Source organism: Oncorhynchus mykiss, chromosome 2 (assembly GCF_057628025.1).
Source record: "Oncorhynchus mykiss isolate SJ-2025 chromosome 2, ASM5762802v1, whole genome shotgun sequence".
NCBI classification, from domain to species: Eukaryota; Metazoa; Chordata; class Actinopteri; order Salmoniformes; family Salmonidae; genus Oncorhynchus; species Oncorhynchus mykiss.
In genome coordinates, this window is record NC_143023.1 from 87,153,446 (window position 1) to 87,176,025 (window position 22,580).

The 22,580-nt window shown below is 42.1% G+C and overlaps 1 protein-coding gene across 10 annotated transcripts in view; it reads right to left on the minus strand.

Moving 5' to 3' along the window:
• mical2b (microtubule associated monooxygenase, calponin and LIM domain containing 2b) overlaps positions 1–17,766 on the minus strand; it is an 89,419-nt gene extending 71,653 nt beyond the window's left edge. For 7 of the 10 annotated variants that reach the window (XM_090211449.1, XM_021575478.3, XM_036958151.2 and 4 more), the window contains exons 1-2: positions 17,513–17,766; positions 1,495–1,851 (exon numbers count right to left, since the gene is read on the minus strand). In XM_090211449.1, coding sequence (XP_090067575.1) covers positions 1,495–1,758 — 264 coding nt within the window. In that variant the 5' untranslated portion in view covers positions 1,759–1,851; positions 17,513–17,766. The remainder of the gene's footprint in view (positions 1–1,494; positions 1,852–17,512) is intronic. The other 3 variants (XM_090211453.1, XM_090211439.1, XM_036958150.2) reach the window with 1 other exon arrangement.
• Between the last annotated feature and the right edge of the window lie 4,814 nt (positions 17,767–22,580).

Below are 22,580 nucleotides of genomic sequence, written 5' to 3' on the forward strand. Positions count from 1 at the left end.
CCAGAGTCTCACTGTCATCTAGGCCTATCTAACACCAACATCCTTCCCTTAGGACCTCTAATATTTTCCTCTGAGAATTAAGTCATTCAAACACTACGCTAAACATTCAAGAACACATACACCTAAAATGGGCAGAAATTATATTTTTAAAACAACCTGCATTATCAACTCCATTGTGTCGTAATGGATTTGCTGATTTTGCACTGTCAAAAAATTTGTTTCATATGTGAGGAGGTTAATCATGCTTTCCTTGTTTGACATGATCCTGTGGACATGTGCAGTGTAGCTGTTCTCCATACTGCTCCAATAAGAAGCGGCTACCAGCTGGGTGTGTAGGGATATCATCTCAAAACAGTATAAGAAATACACAGCAACAGTCTGTCGTGCAGCATAACATTACCATGAAATAGGAGTCACATTATGAACCTACTGTACAACTAGTACTTTAACATACTGCAGTACCTTAATAGTACCTTAACCTCTTTTGCATAACTGCCTTAATTTTGCTGGACCCCAGGAAGAGTAGCTGCTGCCTTGGCAGGAACTAATAAGGAATCATTACAAATACACATTTTTGACCAACATTTTATAAGTAAGAACTTAACTTTCAAGTTGTAAACTATTAAGAGTTGAGTGAATGTGAATTGATGTCACAGGGCTTCAATTTCATTAAAAAAAAAAAAAAAAAAAAAAACTGTAGCCTGGCTCATAGTAGTAAAGAATTAGACAAAAAGTAGCCTATTCCGTCACAGACTGTGACTAGACTCTTCGCTACATCTGACACAGGGAAGTTATAAATCAAAACCAACCAGCTATGAATCATCATTCCTTATGCAGATATGAGACATTAGCATGGAGAATGTCATGTATTCAATCCCAATGTGGAAGGTCTGTCCAAAAGCAAATATAGGGTTAATTCATTTTAGGCTTCGACAGGTAACTGCCAAAATAATGGAAACACTTGAGTACATGAGGGAAACAAATTATATTGAAAGTAGCTGCTTCCACACAGCTGTGGTGCCGATGTTAATTACGCAAATAACATCTCATCATGCTTATGTATAAAAATGCTGGGCAGGCCATTATTTTGGCTATCATGGCTATGCACTCATTTACATTGACCCACTATTTATTTTAATTGTTTTGCACTGACTCCCTTGCACACTCACTAGACTCTACACTGACAATCCAACATACAAATATTGACACCGCACACATGCACGCACGCTGCTGCTACTGTTTATTATACAGTATATCCTGATTGCTTAGTCACTTTTACCCCTACCCACAATTGAACACTTATGGGAGATTCTGGAGCGGCGCCTGAGTCAGCGTTACTGTGAAAGCACAGGTTGGTGATACCTTAATTGGGAAGGACGGGCTCGTGGTAATGCCTGGAGCGGAATACCATTCCATTGTACCATTCCAGACATTATTAGGAGGCATCCTCCCCTCAGCAGCCTCCACTGTGTAGAAGCTTGGGTGATTTCTTACCCTTGTGCCCTCACAGGCTTGGGCTTTCTTGTACTCCTTGTGGCTGGCTCTCTTGTCCAGTTTGGTCCAGAGGGCCTTGGCCTTCCAGTTGGTGACCGTGGCTTTGAGGTTGCTGTAGAAGTTCCTGTAGTCCAGTGGGTCCAGATCCATCTGCCTGCATAAGATACTAAAGGCCTGCATAGTGCCCTTAAATGTGGACGCCTGGACAAAGTTCTCAAAGAGCTGCCTGGCCTGAGCACTCCTCTCATCCTCTGTTTCACACATCTTCCGTTTTGGAGACTGTCTGGGCAGTCCCTCACTCCGGCCCCAGCCCTCACAGGCTTAGTTAGACTATGACAACTGCCATCTCAGCGGGTTCTGAAAAGGAAAATGGCATTTGATTTTATTACAGCTTCATTCCACACTCAGACTATCGACAAAAGTAATCTAGACATTTGCTCTGTGATATGGTCTCCCCAGTAATAATGTTACATGGTAATTAATAGCACGCTTAATAAAACATGACAAATTACTTTTCTTAAAAAAATCCACAAGAATAATTTGCACCCTGTATCTTGATTATGTTACTGGACATTTAAAAACAATATAAACAAGATGTCACATTAAAATGTATGTAATATCTCTAGCATGTTCTCAAGACACAATACAACATGCACTCCTTCATATAAGATTCTCAGTGTGAACCCACATTTCCACTGACCAGTCATAGCGAAACAGAAGTTGAAATAGTACATCCTGTTTAAAGCATGGAGGATGCTGTTGCATTGAACATCATAAATATCCTTAATTTGCATAGCTGGAGATGTCATGACAGCTCTGAAACAAGGCCCATTAAACAGGCACCTCACAAGTCCTCAACTGGCAGCTTCATTAAATAGTACCCACAAAATACCAGTCCCAACATCAACAGGCGATTCCGGGATGCTGGCCTTCTAGCCAGAGTACCTCTTTCCAGTGTCTGTTCTTTGGCCCATCTTAATATTTTCTTATTGGCCAGTCTGATATGGCTTTTCTTTGCAACTCTGCCTAGAAGGCCAGCATCCCGGAATCGCCTCGTCATTGTTGACGTTGAGACGGTGTTTTGCAGGTACAATTTAATGAAGCTGCCAGTTGAGGACTTGAGGTATCCGTTTCTCAAACTAGACACTAATGTACTTTTGCTCAGTTGTGCACCGGGGCCTCCCACTCTTTCTATTCTGGTTAGGGACAGTTTGCTCTGTTCTGTGAAGGGAGTAGTTCACAGCGTTGTACAAGATCTTCAGTTTCTCGCATGGAATAGCCTTAATTTCTCAGAACAAGAACAGACTGACGAATTCCAGAAGAAAGTACTTTGTTTCTGGACATTTTGAGCCTGTAATCGAACCCATTGATGCTCGGGATACTCAACTAGTCTAAAGGCCAGTTTTATTGCTTCTTTAATCAAGAAAACAGTTTTCAGCTGTGCTAACATGATTGCAAAAGGGATTTCTAATGAACATTTAGACTTTTAAAATGATAAACTTGGATTAGCTAACACAACGTGCCATTGAAACACAGATTTGATGGTTGCTGATAATGGGCCTCTGTACGCCTAGTGTAGATATTCCATTAAATTTTTTTTATTTTTATAAATCAGCCCTTTCCAGCTACAAGTCATTTACAACATTAACAATGTCTACACTGTATTTATGATCAATTTGATGTTATTTTTAAGGACAAGAAAAAAATAGTTTTTCAAAACAAGGACATTTCTAAGTGACCCCAAACTTTTGAATGGTAGTGTACACACATTTCACTGCCTCCGTCTGCAGTCTCTCCCATTACCTGCCCAAATAACAGAACAAGCTACGCCATTCAACTAGTCATCATTCAGTAATTCATCCTCTTCAAGTAAGCATACCACCAATTTCAAGCAGCATATTGTAGGAGCATGTGCTCATGATGTATCCAAGGAAATCAATTATGTTATTCAATGTATAACACGTTCGCTCAATGACTCTGCCTGTCATGTCAATTGAAATGTAAACCTGGATGTGTTAAAGGAACCATCAAAGTTCTAAAGTAGGGGAGACTGCAGTTTCCATGAGGTCTGAAACATGATGCCTTTTGATATTTGGATCAGTTGAAGGGCTGTGCAGACTGCAGGAGCGCGCAACCCGAACAAGTGAGAAGTCTGGCCTCTTCTCCCCACCGCTTTTAGTGGACCAGAGGTGGTGTCACATCTCTCATTCCAAATCACGTTTGGCAGATCGCAACATCTCATCTAGCAAAGGCTCTGGAACTGAAATTCAGATGCGCTCTTCTCCAAGCTACACTGCTCTTCTCTCTGTCCGGAGTGAACCACTCATGGGACGTTTTAGCTCAGTCAAAAGAGAAATAAAATCTAACTACAAGGCTTGAATGGGAATTCTCACATTTCAACCTTGCCTCCTCTGGGGGGGTTGAATACACACAGTAACACAAACAATTCCAGGGAGTCAGTGTGGTATGGGATAGTTCACGGCCTAATCTATATTTAACCGGTTGAAGCACTGTGGGAAATTGCACAGGGAGAGTCTGGCATTATATCGCACTCACAATCTGCCTCTATTTGTAGAAACAGTTTTAAGTAGAGTAGAAAAAACTAGAACAAGACACATGAGTTTGTTGGGGGGGAAAAAGCAAATTTCTCATCACCTAGAATCAAAAGCCAACAGCTAGGTACACAATATCCATGTTAGCGGCGGTGTCCATGTATAGTACTTTCAGAAAGTAATCACACCTCTTGACTTTTTCCATATTTTGCTGGGTTACAGCCTAAATTTAAAATTGATTAAATTGAGATGGTGATATTCTGTGTAGGCCAGTGACACAAAATAAGTTTCATGGACTCACTGTGTGCGCGTGCGCGAAATAGTGCTTAACATGTTTTTTTTAATAACTACCTCATCTCTGTTTTCCAAACATACAGATAATTGTAAGGACCCTAAATCGAGCAGTGAATTTCAAACAGATTCAACCACAAAGACCAGGTAGGTTTTCCAATGCCTCGCAAAGGTCACATATTGATATATGGGTATAAAAAAGCAGACACTGAATATCCCTTTGAGCAATACAACCAGTCACTACAAAGATACAGGCGTCCAATTAATTACACTTTGGATGGTGTATCAATACACCCAGTCACCACAAAGATACAGGGGTCCTTCTTAACCCAGTTGGGGGAGAGGAAGGAAACCATGCAGGGATCTCACCATGAGGCCCATGGTGACTTTAAAAAAAAGTTAGCGTTAACCTCAAGGATCGGACCATTTTCAAATGTTCACCTAAAATGACATACCCAAATCTAACTGCCTGTAGCTCTGGACCTGAAGCAAGGATATGCATATTCTTGATATAAAAATGTTTTTACAAATGGTATTAGTTACATGCGCAGAATACAACAGGTAGACTTCACGAGTACCTAACCAACAATGTAGTTAAAAAAAAAAAATGCAGATCAGAAATAACAGTAACAAGTAATTAAAGAGCAGCAGTAAAATGACAATAGTGAGACTATATACGGGGGGAGGGTGGTACAGCGTCAATGTGCGGGGGTTAGCTGAGGTAATATGTACATGTAGGTAGAGTTATTAAAGTGACTATGCATAGATGATAACAGAGTAGCAGCAGTGTAAAAAGAGGGAGGGGGCAATGCAAATAGTCTAGGTAGCCATTTGATTAGGTGTTCCTGAGTCTTATGGCTTGGGATGGGGGGGGGGGGGGGTTAACGGTAGAAGCTGTTTAGAAGCCTCTTGGATCTAGACTTGGCGCTCCGGTAACGCTTGCCATGTGGTAGCAGAGAGAACAATCTATGACTAGGGTGGCTGGAGTGTGACAATTTTTAGGGCCTTCCTCTGATACCGCATGGTATAAGAGATCCTGGATGGCAGGAAGCTTGGCCCCTGTGATGCACTGGGCCGTACGCACTACCCTCTGTAGTGCCTTACGGTTAGAGGCCGAGCGGTTGCCATACCAGGCAGTGATGCAACCAGTGCTCTCGATAGTGCAGCTGTAGAATCTTTTGAGGATCTAAGGATCCATGCCAAATCTTTTCAGTCTCCTGAGGGGGAATAGGTTTTGTCGTGCCTGCTTCACGACTGTCTTGGTGTTTGGACCATGTTAGTTTGTTGGTGATGTGGACACCAATAACTTGAAGCACAACCTACTCCACTGCAGCCTTGTCGATAAGAATGGGGGCATGCTCTGCACTCTTTTTCCTGTAGCCCACAATCATCTCCTTTGTCTTGATCACGTCGAGGGCGAGGTTGTTGTCCTGGCACCACATGGCCAGGTCTCTGACCTGCTCCCTATAGGCTGTCTCATCGTTGATCAGGCCTACCACTGTTGTGTCATTGGCAAACTTGATGATGGTGTTGTGCAGTCATGAGTGAACATGGAGTACAGGAGGGGACTTAGCACGCATCCGAGGCCCCCTGGTTGAGGATCAGCGTGGCGGATGTGTTGTTACCTACCCTTACCACCCGGCGGCAGCCCGTCAGGAAGTCCAGGATCCAGTTGCAGAGGGAGGTGTTTAGTCCCAGGGTACACAGCTTAGTGATGAGCTTTGAGGGTACTATGGTGTTGAACGCTGAGCTGAAGTCAATGAATAGCATTCTCACAAAGGTGTTCCTTTTGTCCAGGTGGGAAAGGGCAGTGTGGAGTGCAATAGAGATTGCATCATCTATGGATCTGTTTGGGCGGTATGCAAATTGGAGTGGGTCTAGTGTTTGTGATAATGGTGTTGATGTGAGCCATTACCAACCTTTCAAATCACTTCACTTCATGTAGCACTATGGATGGGAGTGCTACGGGTCTGTGTTCATTTAGGCAGGTTGCCTTAGTGTTATTGGGCACAGGGACTATGGTGGTCTGCTTGAAACATGTTGGTATTACAGACTCAGTCAGAGACATGTTAAAAATGTCAGTGAAGACAACTGCCAGTTGGTCAGCACATGCCCGGAGCACACGTCCTGGTAATCCGTCTGGCACCGCAGCCTTGTGTATGTTGACCTGTTTAAAAGGTCTTAAGTCGGCTACGGAGAGCATGATCACACAGTCGTCCGGAACTGCTGGTGCTCTCATGCATGTTTCAGTGTTATTTGCCTCGAAGCGAGCAAAGAAGTAGTTTAGCTCGTCTGGGAAGGCTCGTGTCACTGGGCAGCTCTCGGCTGTGATCCCTATGTAGTCTAATGTTTTGCAAGTCCTGCCACACATTATTTGATCTTAGTCCTGTACTGACACTTCTACTGTTTGATGGTTCGGAGGGCATAGCATCGGAGGAATCCCGGAACATATTCCTTCTGGGCTAACAAAACAGTCCTGTAGCTTAGCATCTGCTTCATCCGACCACTTTTTTTATTGATCAAGTCACTGGTGCTTCTTGCTTTAATTTTAGCTTGTAAGCAGGAATCAGGAGGATAGAATTATGGCTAGATTTGCCAAATGGAGTGCGAGTTTTGTATGAGTCTCTGTGTGTGGAGTAAAGGTGGTCCAGAGTCTCTGGCTACTAGGAGCGCCGCCTCTGGATGAGCGTTTTCCTGTTTGCGTATGGCGGAATACAGCTCATTAAATGCTGTCGTAGTGCCAGCCTCTGACTGTGGTGGTATGTAAACAGCTACAAAAAAATACAGATATAATTCTCTAGGTAGGTAGTGTGGTCTACAGTTTCTCATGATACAATTGCGCGAGACTTCCTTAGATATCGTGCACCAGCTGTAATTTACAAAAATACATAGTCCGCCGCCTCTCGTCTTACCAGACGTCGCTGTTCTATCCTGCTGATACAGTGTTGATCGTGTCGTCGTTCAGCCACGACTCTGTGAAGCATACGTTTTTACAGTTTTGAATGTCCAGTTGGTTGGTTTATTTACTTATTTTTGTACATAAGAGACGGTAGCGGCAACATTATGACCGAAAATTACTTCTGGACATAAGGACTGCGATTACTCACCACAGACTGGCAGAATCCAGTCTGACGAAAAAGATATACTGCTTTCTCAGGAACAGGCCCAGATCCCCATGATTTGCGTGAAGAGGTGGATTAAAAGGGGACAGAGGGTGGGCTGGCTTCTGAGAATTCATAGGCGAACGCATAAACCCCCACTTCATTCCATTCTGCTAGCAAATGTGCAATATTTGGACAATAAAATCGATGACCTACGTGGAAGAAACTACAAAAGAACACAATCGAGTGGGGGCACGTAAAACATCTGCCTTCTCCGGCGCCATCTTAAGTTTATGGAAATGTGAAATTAATGTAGGAGAATATAACACATTGAATCTGATAAAAGATAATACAAAAGAAAAAAACTTTTTTTGTACCATCTTTGAAAACACAAAAGATCCATAATGTATTGTTTTAGGCCAGGCGCAATTTTGGCCACTAGATGTCAGCAGTGTATGTGCAGTTTTAAACTGATCCAATGAACCATTTCTGTTCAAAATGTTGTATAAAGACTGCCCAAATGTGCCTAATTGGTTTACTAATAACTTTAAGTTCATAACTGTGCACTCTCCTCAAACAATAGCATGGTTTTATTTCACTGTAAATTGGACAGTGCAGTTAGATTAACAAGAATTTAAGCTTTCTGCCAATTTCAGATATGTCTACGTCCCGGGAAATGTTCTTGTTACTTACAACCTCATGCTAATCGCATTAGCCTACGTTAGCTCAACCATCCCAAGGGGGACCCACCAATCCTGTGGCAGTTTTAATGGCTGTGATAGGAGAAAACTGACGGACAGGCCAACATTGTAGTTACTCCACAATTACTAACCTAAATTACAGAATGAAAAAGGAAGCCTGTACAGAATACAAATATTACAAAACATACATCCATTTTGCAATAAGATACTAAAGTAAATCTGCAAAACAATCTGGCAAAGAAATTAGCTTTATGTCCTGAATACAAAAGGTGTTATGTTTGGGCCAAATCCAATATGTTATGAATTTGCTTGTCATCGGCAAGGACGAGGGAGTTAAGGAAACAAATAAAAACAGAAGAGCAAAGCACAGGCAATATCTAGATAGAGGAAAACATGGTTCAGTCTACTTTCCAGACACTGGGAGACAAATTCACCTCTCAGCAGGACAATAACCTAAAATACAAGACCAAATATACACTTGAGTTCACAACATTGAATGTTCCTGAGTGGCCTAGTCACTTTTGAATGAAATCTGCTTGAAAATCTATGGCAAGACTTGAAAACAGCTGTCTATCTATGATCAAGAACTAACTTGAAGAATTTCAAAATATGTTTTAAATGGACAAACATTGCACAATCCAGGGGTGGAAAGCTCTGAACAGACTTACCCAGAAATACCATTGGCAGCAATTACAGCTACCATGTATTGAGTCAGGGGTGTGAATACTTATGTAAATGAGATCTGTATTTAATTTAATTGCAAAATTGTCTAAAAACATGTTCTTTGTCATTATGTGGTATTGTGTAGAAGGGTGACAACTGTTTTTATTCATGCTATAACATAAAATCTATTATAAGTCAATGGGTATGAATACTTTCTGAAGGCACTGTAGGTTACCTGGACATAGCCTGAGGTAAGGAAAGAGAATACAGCAGTGGAGGCTGCTGAGGGGAGGACAGCTCATAATAAATGACTGGAAGAGTCATTCGAGTCAAACATGTGGTTGATACCATTCCATTGACTCCCTTCCAGCCATTAGTATGAGTTTTCCTCCCGTCAGTAGCCTCCACTGGTATACAGGTAGAGCTAACCAAGGAGTATAATGTCTGTCAAAGCACAGACAAGACATGGTTATTGGTTACAGCAGCTAGATAGGGGTTGGTTTTTGCAACAGCCAGGCTATAACTTAATGTTAAAAATCATCCTGCTTTTCAAATCTGTTATCATCCTTTACCTCAGCTGAGAGTTGGAGTAGCCAGGGCAATTTGGAACAAGTGTTCTGTTCATGTATCCTGTCAGCATATGATAAAAAGTAAGGCTGTGAATTTCAACATATGCTCTTGCTTAAGAGACCTTTTAAGGAAGTGTGTTTGATCACTGATAAAGGTTTGTTATTCTGACAATGTAGGTTAACCCACAAAAGCACATTTCATATACTGTATGACATTACTCAAACAAATACTTTTTTTGAACTTGAGTTTAAAATTGGACGTTAGATACAAGGCCATTGACAATGCTAAATATTTCAGATCAAAAAAATCAGTTTGAGCATTTGCATACAGTTGTAGTGAAAAATGAGTTTAATATAGAAGTAAGCTTTTTATTAGTTCGGACCAGCTGACTGAGTACTGTGGTAGTAGACTGGGAGTGCTGAAGCACATAGTGTAATGTCAAGAGAACAGTATGAGAGAAGGAAAGTCATGCCATCTCAGTGAGACAGGAATCAAAATTAGGTGGTCCTCTCTCCTCTGTAGCTCAGTTGCTAGAGCATGGTGCTCACAAGGCAGGATAATGGGTTTGATTCCGAGGACAACCCTTACTTAAAATGTATGCGCGCATGACTAAAATGGCACACACACACATTGAACAAAAATATATAAAAAAACATTTAAACACATGTAAACTGTTGGTCCCATGTTTCATGAGCTGAAATTAAAAATAAATTTTAAAAAAAATCAGAAATGTTCTATACGCACAAAATGTATTTACATCCGTTAGTGAGCATTTCTCCTTTGCAAAGAGATAATCCATCCACCTGTCAGGTGTGGCATATCAAGAATCTGATTAAACAGCGTGATCATTACACAGGTGCACCTTGTGCAGTGGAAAAAAGGCCACTTTTAAAATGTGTGGTTGTGTCAATGTGTCAATGTCTCAAGTTGAGGGAGTGTTTAATTGATATGCTGACTGCAGGAATGTCCACCAGAGCAGTTGCCAGAATTTCTCTACTTTCAACGTCGATTTAGAGAATTTAGCAGTACATCCAACCGGCCACACAATGGCGTCGTGTGAGCGACCGGTTTGCTGATGTCAATGTTGTGAACAGAGTGCCCCATGGCGGCAGTGGGGTTATGGTATGGGCAGGCTTAAGCTATGGACAATGAACACCATTGCATTTTAATTTGAATGCACAGAGATACCATGAGGAGATCCTGAGGCCCATTGTCGTGCCATTTATCCGCTGCCATCAACCTCATGTTTCCGCATAATGCACGGCCCATGTCACAAGGATCTGTACACAATTCCAGGAAGCTGAAAATGTCCCAGTTATTCCATGGCCTGCATACTCAGACCTATTGAGCATGTTTGGGATGCTCTGGATCGACAGAGTTCCAGTTCCTGCCACTATCCAGCAACTTTGCACAGCTATTGAAGAGGAGTGGGACAACATTCCACAATCAACAGCCTGATCAACACTATGCGAAGGAGATGTGTCGAGCTGCATGACAAAAAGTGTTCACACCAGATATGGGCTGGTTTTCTGATACCCTTTTCAAAAAAACAAGTCTCTCTGACCAAGATGCATATCTGTATTCTGTCATGTTAAATCTGTAGATTAGGGCCTATTTAATTTATTTCAATTGACTGATTTCCTTATATGAACTGTAACTCAGTAAAGTCTATGAAATTGTTGCATTTTTATCTACCAAAGAAGAGCCGACAAGTGCCTGGCCAGCGACTGAGCCAGGAACACCTCGGGAAAAACACTTCAAAAGACATGGCTCACTGGCTCTGAGCACCAAGCAAAGAGACTTCTCCCTAGACCACTACAACCTGTATAAACCTATCTCTTTACAGTACAGGCAATGTGAATTTCATAATACAGTGTAGAGCTCATAGGACATTCTACTTCCGTGGGGAAAATCCCAAGTCTCACACAAAGCATTTAGGCGTGTCAGAGTGGTGGTGTGGTGAAAGGGAATTCAAAGTGGTTGGCTGGTGACATGCAGGTTTTAATATGATGCTAATTAACTACAGCACACTCAGTTTCCGCCCAGGCAGGAAACATCCCCTGGAGGAATGTCAAGAGATATGAAATATGGACCTGCTGCAGGATAGACAGGATAATTTGTAATGGAGAAAGAACAAACAGAGAATGCCCTTTATGAAATATAATTATATTAGTCAGGTGTTCCTTTCCTCCAGTCAGGAAAGGGACATAAGCTAACTTGAAAAAGAGCATTTCAGTCATATCTATGAAGTCAAATAACATTCAAACTTAGATTCAATAGAGTCCTACTCTTAGTTTATTAGCATTTACTACAGATTCCACATCATAAAACGTCCTACTTGACATGAACTCCAGTCTGTCTGCCCAATGGACGGTTTCATATGTTAGCCTTAATGACCGGGGGTATGTAGGTCATGCCATTACCACACAGGCCGTAATGACATCTCTGGAGTACCATCGAGAGACCAAATCTATGCACATCAAACCAGATAAAACTCCCACACCCATCCTTGGCAGGATAAGCTATAAACTAGCGATCCAGCAATCACATACTTGCTATTCCCTTGGCTTAAAGACGACATGGTCAATACCACATCTGCAGTGGCCATACAGCATTTACTGCGATATGGCCTCTGCAGAAGTCAAGGCATTTATACTTCACTGAGCTGTTGTGAAGGAAGTGAGTTTATATAGGACCTTCCGCCCCCACCTACCGTCAACCAAACATGTCAATGCAGAGTTACACTCAGCTCTCCACATTTTTACAAAGTTTGAGCAGTGAGGAGCTCAATTTGCCCTCGAGGGCTTCGCAATTGCGTCACATCTTCCATACGAAGTATAAAATTGACTTTTACTGTAATAGATACACATTCATGTAATAAGGCAAAGCGTTAACAGGTGCTTAAGACCGCTACCAACCGCTAGGGTGGAAAATGAAATATATGTGAGGGGAGAAATAGTGCGAGGGCTGGTAGAAAAGGACCAATTATACTGGTAATTACTGCGCAGTGCAAAGACATCCAGGAAGGAATTCTTGCTTTCAGATAATGGCAATTCCACAGTAACGAAATTAGGCTGAGACTCAGATTTTCCCATTAAAAAAAATATCAAAATGTAATAAACCATACAACTATGCACAGACCACTTTCAACAATTTACACAGTAAATAAAATAAAAACATTTACTGGAAAAACTGTGCAGATGCAAAGTTCGGTAACAGAATGACAGTAGAATATACCTCAGTGTTATTCAGTTACCAACTTTGGCATTTGCCCAGTTCTTCCTTACAATTCCTTTTCTACTTGACCACATGCCAAAACTTCCCCATCACCGTACCTTCAACACACCACAATATATACATATTTCAACAAACAGCAATTACCTCAACAGTAGATCTATTGCATTATTAAAACTGCATCAAAGAGCTCTGCAGTGTATTCACACATACCAATGATAGACCAAAGTAGCGGACGTGTAAACTGACCGAGACTGCAAGCTCAGGTGTCAATAAGCAGGTAGATAAGGGAATAGACTCAGGGTGGAAGCCAATCATATCTGGAGCTTGGATGAAAATATCCCTGTATGGATTTACAACAAGTGGTCTTATCTAATTGACTGTGGTTTACTAATAAGAGCATAATGCAGTGCTTTGTAAAATACAATCCTACAAAAGTCACCCAATAAAAACACAAGCAATCACAGTGATAATAGTATAAAAGGAAAAGTCTGTCTCCCCGCTCACATGCTTCGGTCTCAGTCAAACTTCACAGAGAATAGACTGGCCTCAAATCATCTGACGGAAACCCATCCGGTTCGTGAGTGACACCACGAGCTCCTGATGTATTTTTGTCCTGCCTCTGGGCTGATATGCAGGCCCAGACCTTATAAGTCTGACTTACTCTAGTAGTGACAGAGCTTGGGTAACTGTTTTTTACATGGGCAACAAGGGCGAGATGATGAAAAGCTCACATCAAAAGCTAAAAAATTAACATCACGACCATAACAATGGGATTGAGGTCCTTATAGAAAAATGCTTTGGCCATTGAGAGGGTTTAGGATTAAAGTCACGTTGACAGGAACGACAGCCAGGGACTTGGTAAACATGGGGCATATAGGTGCAGCCAGAGCCAGGGTTTTTAAAAAACAGCCATGTTCCCAGGAAATCTTAACCCAAATGTGACAAATACATTCATATAATGTTGTTTCACACTTTCAATTCTAGCCTCTATAAAATGAATAAGTAGTGCAAAGATGTGTCAACACACCTTTAAGTTGGTAATAGTCCAAGGAAAATAACCATTTGGTAGGGATTTGTCTAACGACCTTTCACTCATACTTAAAGCTGCAATATGCAAGTTTTTGGGCAACCCACCAAATTCACATAGAAATGTGATTTACAGATTTGTCATTCACATTGAAAGCAAGTCTAACTGGTAGATCTGTTTAATTTCTATGCTTTCTGTTCTTAAGCATTGTTTTAGCATCTTACTTTTGTTCACCAGCTTCAAACAGCTGAAAATACAATATTTTTGGTTAAAGAAACGTTCTCACTGCTTGTTTTGTCAAACTGAAATTAGGCAAACTAGCCAGGAATTGACAGCCATTTCTGCATATGGCACCTTTAAGCTCCTTGTGCCAATTGTTTTTCTAGTGGTCGTTTACAGAACGCATGTTTTGAAAGGGGCTTTTCAGTTCTGACAAGACCAATATACAGATATTTTACCAAATAAATGGGAACACTTGCGTAGATGAGTGATACAAAGTATATTGAAAGCAAGTGCTTCCACACAGGTGTGGTTCCTGAGTTGATGAAGCGCTTAACATCCGATCAGGCTTATGGTGAGCGAGTAAATTAGCAAGTGCATTGCCGATGTTGTACCCACAGCAACTATTAAAACATTCCCAAACCAGAAACCGTGGATTGATGGCAGCATTCGCAGAAAACTGAAAGAGCGAACCATTGCTTTTAACCAGGGCAAGGTGACTGGAAACATGACCAAATACAAACAGTGTAGCCATTGTCTCAAACAAGCTAAGCGTCAGTATAGAGACAAAGTAGAGTCGCAATTCAACGGCTCAGACACAAGAGGTATGTGGCAGAGTCTACAGTCAAATCATAGATTACAAAAAGAAAACCAGCCCCGTCGAGGACCAGGATGTCTTGCTCCCAGACAGACTAAACAACTTCATTGCTCGCTTTGAGGACAATACAGTGCCATTGACACGGCCCGCTACCAAAACCTGCGGACTCTACTTCACTGCAGCCGACGTGAGTAAAACATTTGAACGTGTTAACCCTCGCAAGGCTGCAGGCCTAGACGGCATCCCCAGCCGCGTCCTCAGAGCATGCGCAGACCAGCTGGTGTGTTTACGGACATATTTAATCAATCTTTATCCCAGTCTGCTGTTCCGACATGCTTCAAGAGGGCCACCATTGTTCCTGTTCCCAAGAAAGCTAAGGTAACTGAGCTAAACGACTACCGCCCCGTAGCACTCAATTCAGTCATCATGAAGGGCTTTGAGACTAGTCAAGGACCATATCATCTCCACCCTACCCGACACCCTAGACCCACTCCAATTTGCTTATCGCCCCAATAAGTCCACAGACGACGCAATCGCAACCACAATGCCCTAACCCATCTGGACAAGAAGAATACCTATGTGAAAATGCTGTTCATCGACTACAGCTCAGCATTTAACACCATAGTACCCTCCAAACTCGTCATTAAGCTTGAGACCCTGGGTCTCGACCCCGCCCTGTGCAATTGGGTACTGGACTTCCTGACGGGCCGCCCCCAGGTGGTGAGGGTAGGTAACAACATCTCCACCCCACTGATCAACACTGGGGCCCCACAAGGGTGCGTTCTGAGCCCTCTCCTGTACTCCCTGTTCACCCACGACTGCATGGCCATGCACGCCTCCAACTCAATCATCAAGTTTGCAGACGACACTACAGTGGTAGGCTTGATTACCAACAACGACGAGACGGCCTACAGGGAGGAGGTGAGGGCCCTCGGAGTGTGGTGTCAGGAAAATAACCTCATACTCATCAACAAAACAAAGGAGATGATCGTGGACTTCAGGAAAGAGCAGAGGGAGCACCCCCCTATCCACATCGACGGGACAGTAGTGGAGAGGGTAGTAAGTTAAGTTCCTCGGAGTACACATCACGGACAAACTGAATTGGTCCACCCACACAGACAGCGTGGTGAAGAAGGCGCAACAGCGCCTCTTCAACCTCAGGAGGCTGAAGAAATTCAGCTTGTCACCAAAAGCACTCAAACTTTTACAGATGCACAATCGAGAGCATCCCATCCCGTCGGGCTGTATCACCGCCTGGTACGGCAACTGCTCCGCCCACAACCGTAAGGCTCTCCAGAGGGTAGTGAGGTCTGCACAACGCATCACCGGGGGCAAACTACCTGCCCTCCAATTCACCTACACCACCCGATGTCACAGGAAGGCCATAAAGATCATCAAGGACAACAACCACCCGAGCCACTGCCTGTTCACCCAGCCATCATCCAGAAGGCGAGGTCAGTACAGGTTCATCAAAGCAGGGTCCGAGAGACTGAAAAACAGCTTCTATCTCAAGGCCATCAGACTGTTAAACAGCCATCACTAACATTGAGTGGCTGCTGCCAACATACTGAGTCAACTCCAGCCACTTTAATATGGGAAAAATTGATGTATCACTAGCCACTTTAAACAATGCCACTTAATATAATGTTTACATACCCTACATTACTCTTCTCATATGTATATACTGTACTCTATACCATCTACTGCATCTTGCCTGTGCCGTTCTGTACCATCACTCATTCATTTATCTTTATGTACATATTCTTGATCCCTTTACACTTGTGTGTATAAGGTAGTTGTGGAATTGTTAGGTTAGATTACTTGTTGGTTATTACTGCATTGTCGGAACTAGAAGCACAAGCCTTCCGCTACACTCGCATTAACATTGCTAACCATGTGTATGTGACAAATAAAATTTGATCATGTACAAACATTTTGGGCAGGCCATAATTTTAGCTACCATGGCAATGCCCCCATAGGATGCCAATGCCTCCATCCACAGGGCACGAGTGGTCACTGAATGGTTTGATGAGCATGATAAATTATGTAAACCATATGCCAAGGCCATCTCAGTTACCAGATCTCAACCCAATTGAAAACATATGGGAGATTCAGGAGTGGCACCCGAGACAGCGTTTTCCACCACATCAACAAAACATCAAATTATGGAGTTTAGCTTGGAAGAAAAAGGTATCATATCCCGCCAATAGAGTTCCAGACACTTGTAGAATCTATGCCAAGGTGCATTGAAGCGGTTCTGGCTCGTGGTGGCCCAAGCCCTATTAAGACACTAAGTTGGTGTTTATTTTGGCAGTTACCTGTACATTGCTGAACTGAACCCTCACCCAAGTTGAACACCCTTGCAAAAAATGCATTCACATGAATGAACACAAACGGCTCATAATGACCTGAAAGGGACAAAGTCACTAACTTCTTTCTGACTGAGTTTGGGTGTAGTTCGTTAAATCCATCTGAATTATATGACAGGTCACAGGACCAGAGGCACCTGCTCCACTCACCTCCGATCTGTTGATGGGAGGTAGGCCAATCCAGCCAACATTTCCCTAACAATCATATACTAGTATTTAAAATCAGACAGAGCCAAAGTCATCCCTCAAGACAAGACAGCCTTGGTTACAGCGTGAACAACTTGATAATTGCGTACATTAGTTTCTACAGCCTGTTGAATACGTTTTTCAAAGCAAATTGATGACTAAAAGGCTTTTTGAATCGTTAAATTGTCTCAAATAATCTGATATGTACCATTAAAACACACTTGACTTTCCAACAGTGCAGGGTTGTAAAATATGGAGCATGATGTTTTTCAACTTGGACGGTGTAACCAAACACGATTATACCGTATTCAGAACCTGATAGCATCTCTTAAAGAAATGTATAAATATTTTAGTGGTACACGTTGAACAGAAATAATACGAGCTAAAATGGAATAGAATATACAGGCAATTTGTTTAGTGTTAAAAGATCACCAGAATACAACGGAATTTTAGATAGTAGTCTACATTCACGCTGAAATGAGAAAGAAGCTGTCAGTCACTTACATATGTGTGTGAATTGAAACTAACTTTAAAATGACAGCTGTCCAAATAAAGACGCCTTGCTTTATCCAGAATACACTTTCCTCCAGGCGTTACAAATGTCCACCGAGCAATTAACGTCAAGGTATCCAACTTCTAGCTCAGTCTGTTGACTACTGAAATGTACTCAAGTTGTAGCCTTCAAATGGGAGCTGTAGATAATGCCCAATGACTATTTGATAATGCCCGACAAAATCTTTAAAAGGCGGTACTTCAGTGTAATAGCGTCCAATGGGAATCCGTACTTGGGGGAAACGTAAGCGTAAATGAATGCATCATTTAAATCAAATGGGAAGGTGGCATTTACCGAATTAAAAACTTTTTTATTTTTATTTAACCTGTATTGAACTAAGTAAGTCAATTAAGACCAAATTCTTATTTACAATGACGGTCTACATACGACTTGGTAAAATCTACTTGACCGCCCTTCCAACTCATAATTACTAGTGTGAAACTCGTCAATCATCACTGAGCTACGACTCTCTGACATGCTGACCTCTGACGTAACCTACTATTGAAATTACCTCGATAACGGCATTTCGGAAGTTAAATGTAACAACAAAACACTATTTATAAAAAGCTATGTATTAACATGTTTTTTTTAACACTATACTTTGTTTACAAGCATGATAGCTGTATAATTAGTTTATCGTTGATGCAGCTTGTTGGCCATTAGCCAATCTTTGTTTCTCAACGAATGCCTGAATGCCTCCAACTGGTATTTACGACTTCACAACTGGTAATTTACACTATCCCACTTGGTTTTGAACGCAGTATTATTGCCAGACGAGTCCTGGGACCAACTGTCAGCAACTTTTTCCAATAAAGACTATAGAATTGCCAAGGGACTTCCCGAGGGACACAAACTGTTTTATTTTTTACACAGTTAACTTTTAAGAATTTTAACAATTGCGTTTAGAAATATTTAACTTTTGTCTAAATGGTAGCACAGTAGATGACATGGCACGCAACCATTGGTTGATGCATGCAACGTCTGCGCAGGGGAACACCCCCAACAGATGCTCAAGGCATCACATCCGGGCGTGATTGGAGTCCCATAGGGCGGCGCACAATTGTCCCAGCGTCGTCCAGGTGAGGCCATCATTGTAAATAAGAATTTGTTATTTACTGACTTGCCTAGTTAAATAAAGGTTCAATTAAAAAATATAAAAAAATCGGTGACCAATGCCTTTTAATAAAGTGTCTACATGTCTGACTGCATGATGTTTAAAGAAATCATATGACCAAAGGTCATGAAGTTTTGACTGCAAGTTTCTGCAGTTGCTCTTCGCCAACTTCATCCTGCCTGCATCGTGGAAGGCTCTATTGTGAACTAATCATTAGGGTGTTTTTGTAGGACCCACCCCACAAGAATGTGACCAAAGACATGACTGAAACAGGAAGCAACTGCATGTTAGCCTATATACAAAATAATGCGATATTTGAGTCTCCCACTCAGTAATTGATTGTAGAATGAACACATGATTTCAGTTTGTGAGTGTGTGATACGGGGGTTGGAGCCATGTTCTTCCAAACCGATCTCAACAAACCCTTTCTGTATGGACCTCGCTTTGTGCATGGGGGCATTGTCATGCTGAAACAGGAAAGGGCCTTCTCCAACTGTTGCCACAAAGTTGGAAGCATAGAATCGTCTAGAATGTCATTGCATGCTCTAGCGTTAAGATTTCCCTTTACTGGAACTAAGGTGCCTAGCACACCATGGAAAACAGCCCCAGACCATTATTCCTTCCATACCAAACTTTACAGTTGGCACTATGCATCAGAGTAGGTAGCATTCTCCTGGTATCTGCCAAACCAAGATTTGTCCGTCTTGACTGCCAGATGGTGAAGCGTGATTTATCACTCCAGAGAACACGTTTCCACTGCTAAAGAGTCCAATGGTGGCCAGCTTTACACCACTCCAGCCGACGCTTGGCATTAAGCATGGTGATCTTATGTTTGTGTGCAGCTGCTCGGCCATGGAAACCCATTTCATGAAGCTCCAGATAAACAGTTTTTGTGCTGACGTTGCATCCAGAGTCAGATTAGGACTCGGTAATGAGGACAGATTCTTTTTATGCGCTACACATCTCAGCGGTCCTGTTCTGTGAGCTTGTGTGAACTACCACTTAGCAGCTGAGCTGTTATTGCTCCTAGACGTTTCCATTTCGCAATAACAGGACCTACAGTTGACCGGAGCAGCTCTAGCAGGGCAGAAATTTGACGAACTGACTTGTTGGAAAGGTGGCATCCTATGACAGTGCCACACTGAATGTCACTGAGCTCCAAAAAACATTCTACTGCCAATTTTTGGCTATGGAGATTGCATGGCAGTATGCTCAATTTTGTACACCTGTTAGCAACAGGTGTGGGTGAAATATCAGAATCTGTGGTCATAGGACACATTGCCATTGGGAATGGTCACATATTCTGGTGCTAATTGAAACTTCTACCCAATTTCAGTTTTCAGTATGATCAGAGCTGGAATATACAGTACCAGTCAAAAGTTTGGACACCTACTCATTCAAGGGTTTTTCTTTCTTCTTACTATTTTATACATTGTAGAATAATAGTGAAGACATAAAAACAATGAAATAACACATATGGAATCATGTAGTAACCAAAAAAGTGTAACCAAAAAACTAATCTAAATATATTTGAGATTCTTCAAAGTAGCCATCCTTTGCCTTGATGACAGCTTTGCACACTATAGGCATTCTCTCAAACCAGCTTCATGAGGTAGTCACCTGGAATACATTTCAATTAACAGGTGTGCCTTCTTAAAAGTTAATTTGTGGAATTTATTTTATTCTTAATGCATTTGAGTCAATTGTGTTGTGACAAGGTTGGGGTGATATACAGAAGAGATCCCTATTTGGTAAAAGACCAAGTCCATATTATGGCAAGAACAGCTCAAATAAGCAAAGAGAAATGACAGCCCATCATTACTTTAAGACATGAAGGTCAGTCAATCCGGATAATTTCAAGAACTTTGAAAGTTTCTTCAAGTGCAGTCGCAAAAATCATCAAGCGCTATGATGAAACTGTCTCTCATGAGGACCGCAACATGATGATCTCCGCATGTGTAGTTCCCACAGGAGGTGAGATGGTGTGTGGGTGCTTTGCTGGTGATACTGTCTGTGATACACCCTTAACAAGCATGGCTACCACAGCATTCTGCAGTGATACGCCATCCCATCTGGTTTGTGCTTAGTTGGACAATAATTTTGTTTTTCCCCAGCTATAATGAATGCAGCCTCAGGATATGTGGTTTCCTTAACTAGTCTCTCAAGCACTCACAAACTTCTACAGATGCACAATCGAGAGCATCCTGTCGGGCTGTATCACCGCCTGGTACGGCAACTGCTCCGCCCACAACCGTAAGGCTCTCCAGAGGGTAGTGAGGTCTGCACAACGCATCACCGGGGGCAAACTACCTGCCCTCCGGGACACCTACACCACCACACACAGGAAGGCCATAAAGATCATCAAGGACAACAACCACCCGAGCCACTGCCTGTTCACCTTGCTATCATCCAGAAGGCGAGGTCAGTACAGGTGCATCAAAGCAGGGACCGAGAGACTGAAAAACAGCTTCTATCTCAAGGCCATCAGACTGTTAAACAGCCACCACTAACATTGAGTGGCTGCTGCCAACATACTGACTCAACTCCAGCCACTTTAATAATGGAAATGGATAGAAATTGATGTAAAAATGTATCACTAGCGACTTTAAACAATGCCACTTAATATAATGTTTACATAACCTACATTACTCATCTCATATGTATATGTATATACTGTACTCTATATCATCTACTGCATCTTTATGTAATACATGTATCACTAGCCACTTTAAACTATACCACTTTATATTTATGTAACGGATGTGAAATGGCTAGCTAGTTAGTGGTGGTGCGCGCTAATAGCGTTTCAATCGGTGACGTCACTTGCTCTGAGACCTTGAAGTAGTGGTCCCCTTTCTCTGCAAGGGCCGCGGCTTTTGTGGAGTGATGGGTAACGATGCTTCGTGGGTGACTGTTGTTGATGTGTGCAGAGGGTCCCTGGTTCGAGCCCGGCGAGGGGACGGACTAAAGTTATACTGTTACATTTACATACCCTACATTACTCATCTCATATGTATATACTGTACTCGATACCATCTACTGCATCTTGCCTATGCCGTTCTGTACCATCACTCATTCATATATCTTTATGTACATATTCTTTATCCCTTTTACACTTGTGTGTGTATAAGGTAGTAGTTGTGGAATTGTTAGGTTAGATTACTCGTTGGTTATTACTGCATTGTCGGAACTAGAAGCACAAGCATTTCGCTACACTCGCATTAACATCTGCTAACCATGTGTGTGTGACAAATAAAATTTGATTTGATTTGACAATAAGCCAAAATACAGTGAGGGAAAAAAGTATTTGATCCCCTGCTGATTTTGTACATTTGTCCACTGACAAAGAAATGATCAGTCTATAATTTTAATGGTAGGTTTATTTGAACTGTGAGAGACAGAATAACAACAACAAAAATCCAGAAAAACTTATGTCAAAAATGTTATAAATTGATTTGCATTTTAATTAAGGAAATAAGTATTTGACCCCTCTGCAAAACATGACTTAGTACTTGGTGGCAAAACCCTTGTTGGAAAGCACAGAGGTCAGACGTTTCTTGTAGTTGGCCACCAGGTTTGCACACATCTCAGGAGGGATTTTGTCCCACTCCTCTTTGCAGATCTTCTCCAAGTCATTAAGGTTTCGAGGCTGATGTTTAGCAACTCGAACCTTCAGCTCCCTCCACAGACTTTCTATGGGATTAAGGTCTGGAGACTGGCTAGGCCACTCCAGGACCTTAATGTGCTTTTTCTTGAGCCACTCCTTTGTTGCCTTGGCCGTGTGTTTTGGGTCATTGTCATGCTGGAATACCCATCCTCGACCGATTTTCAATGCCCTGGCCGAGGGAAGGAGGTTCTCACCCAAGATTTGACGGTACATGGCCCCGTCCATCGTCCCTTTGATG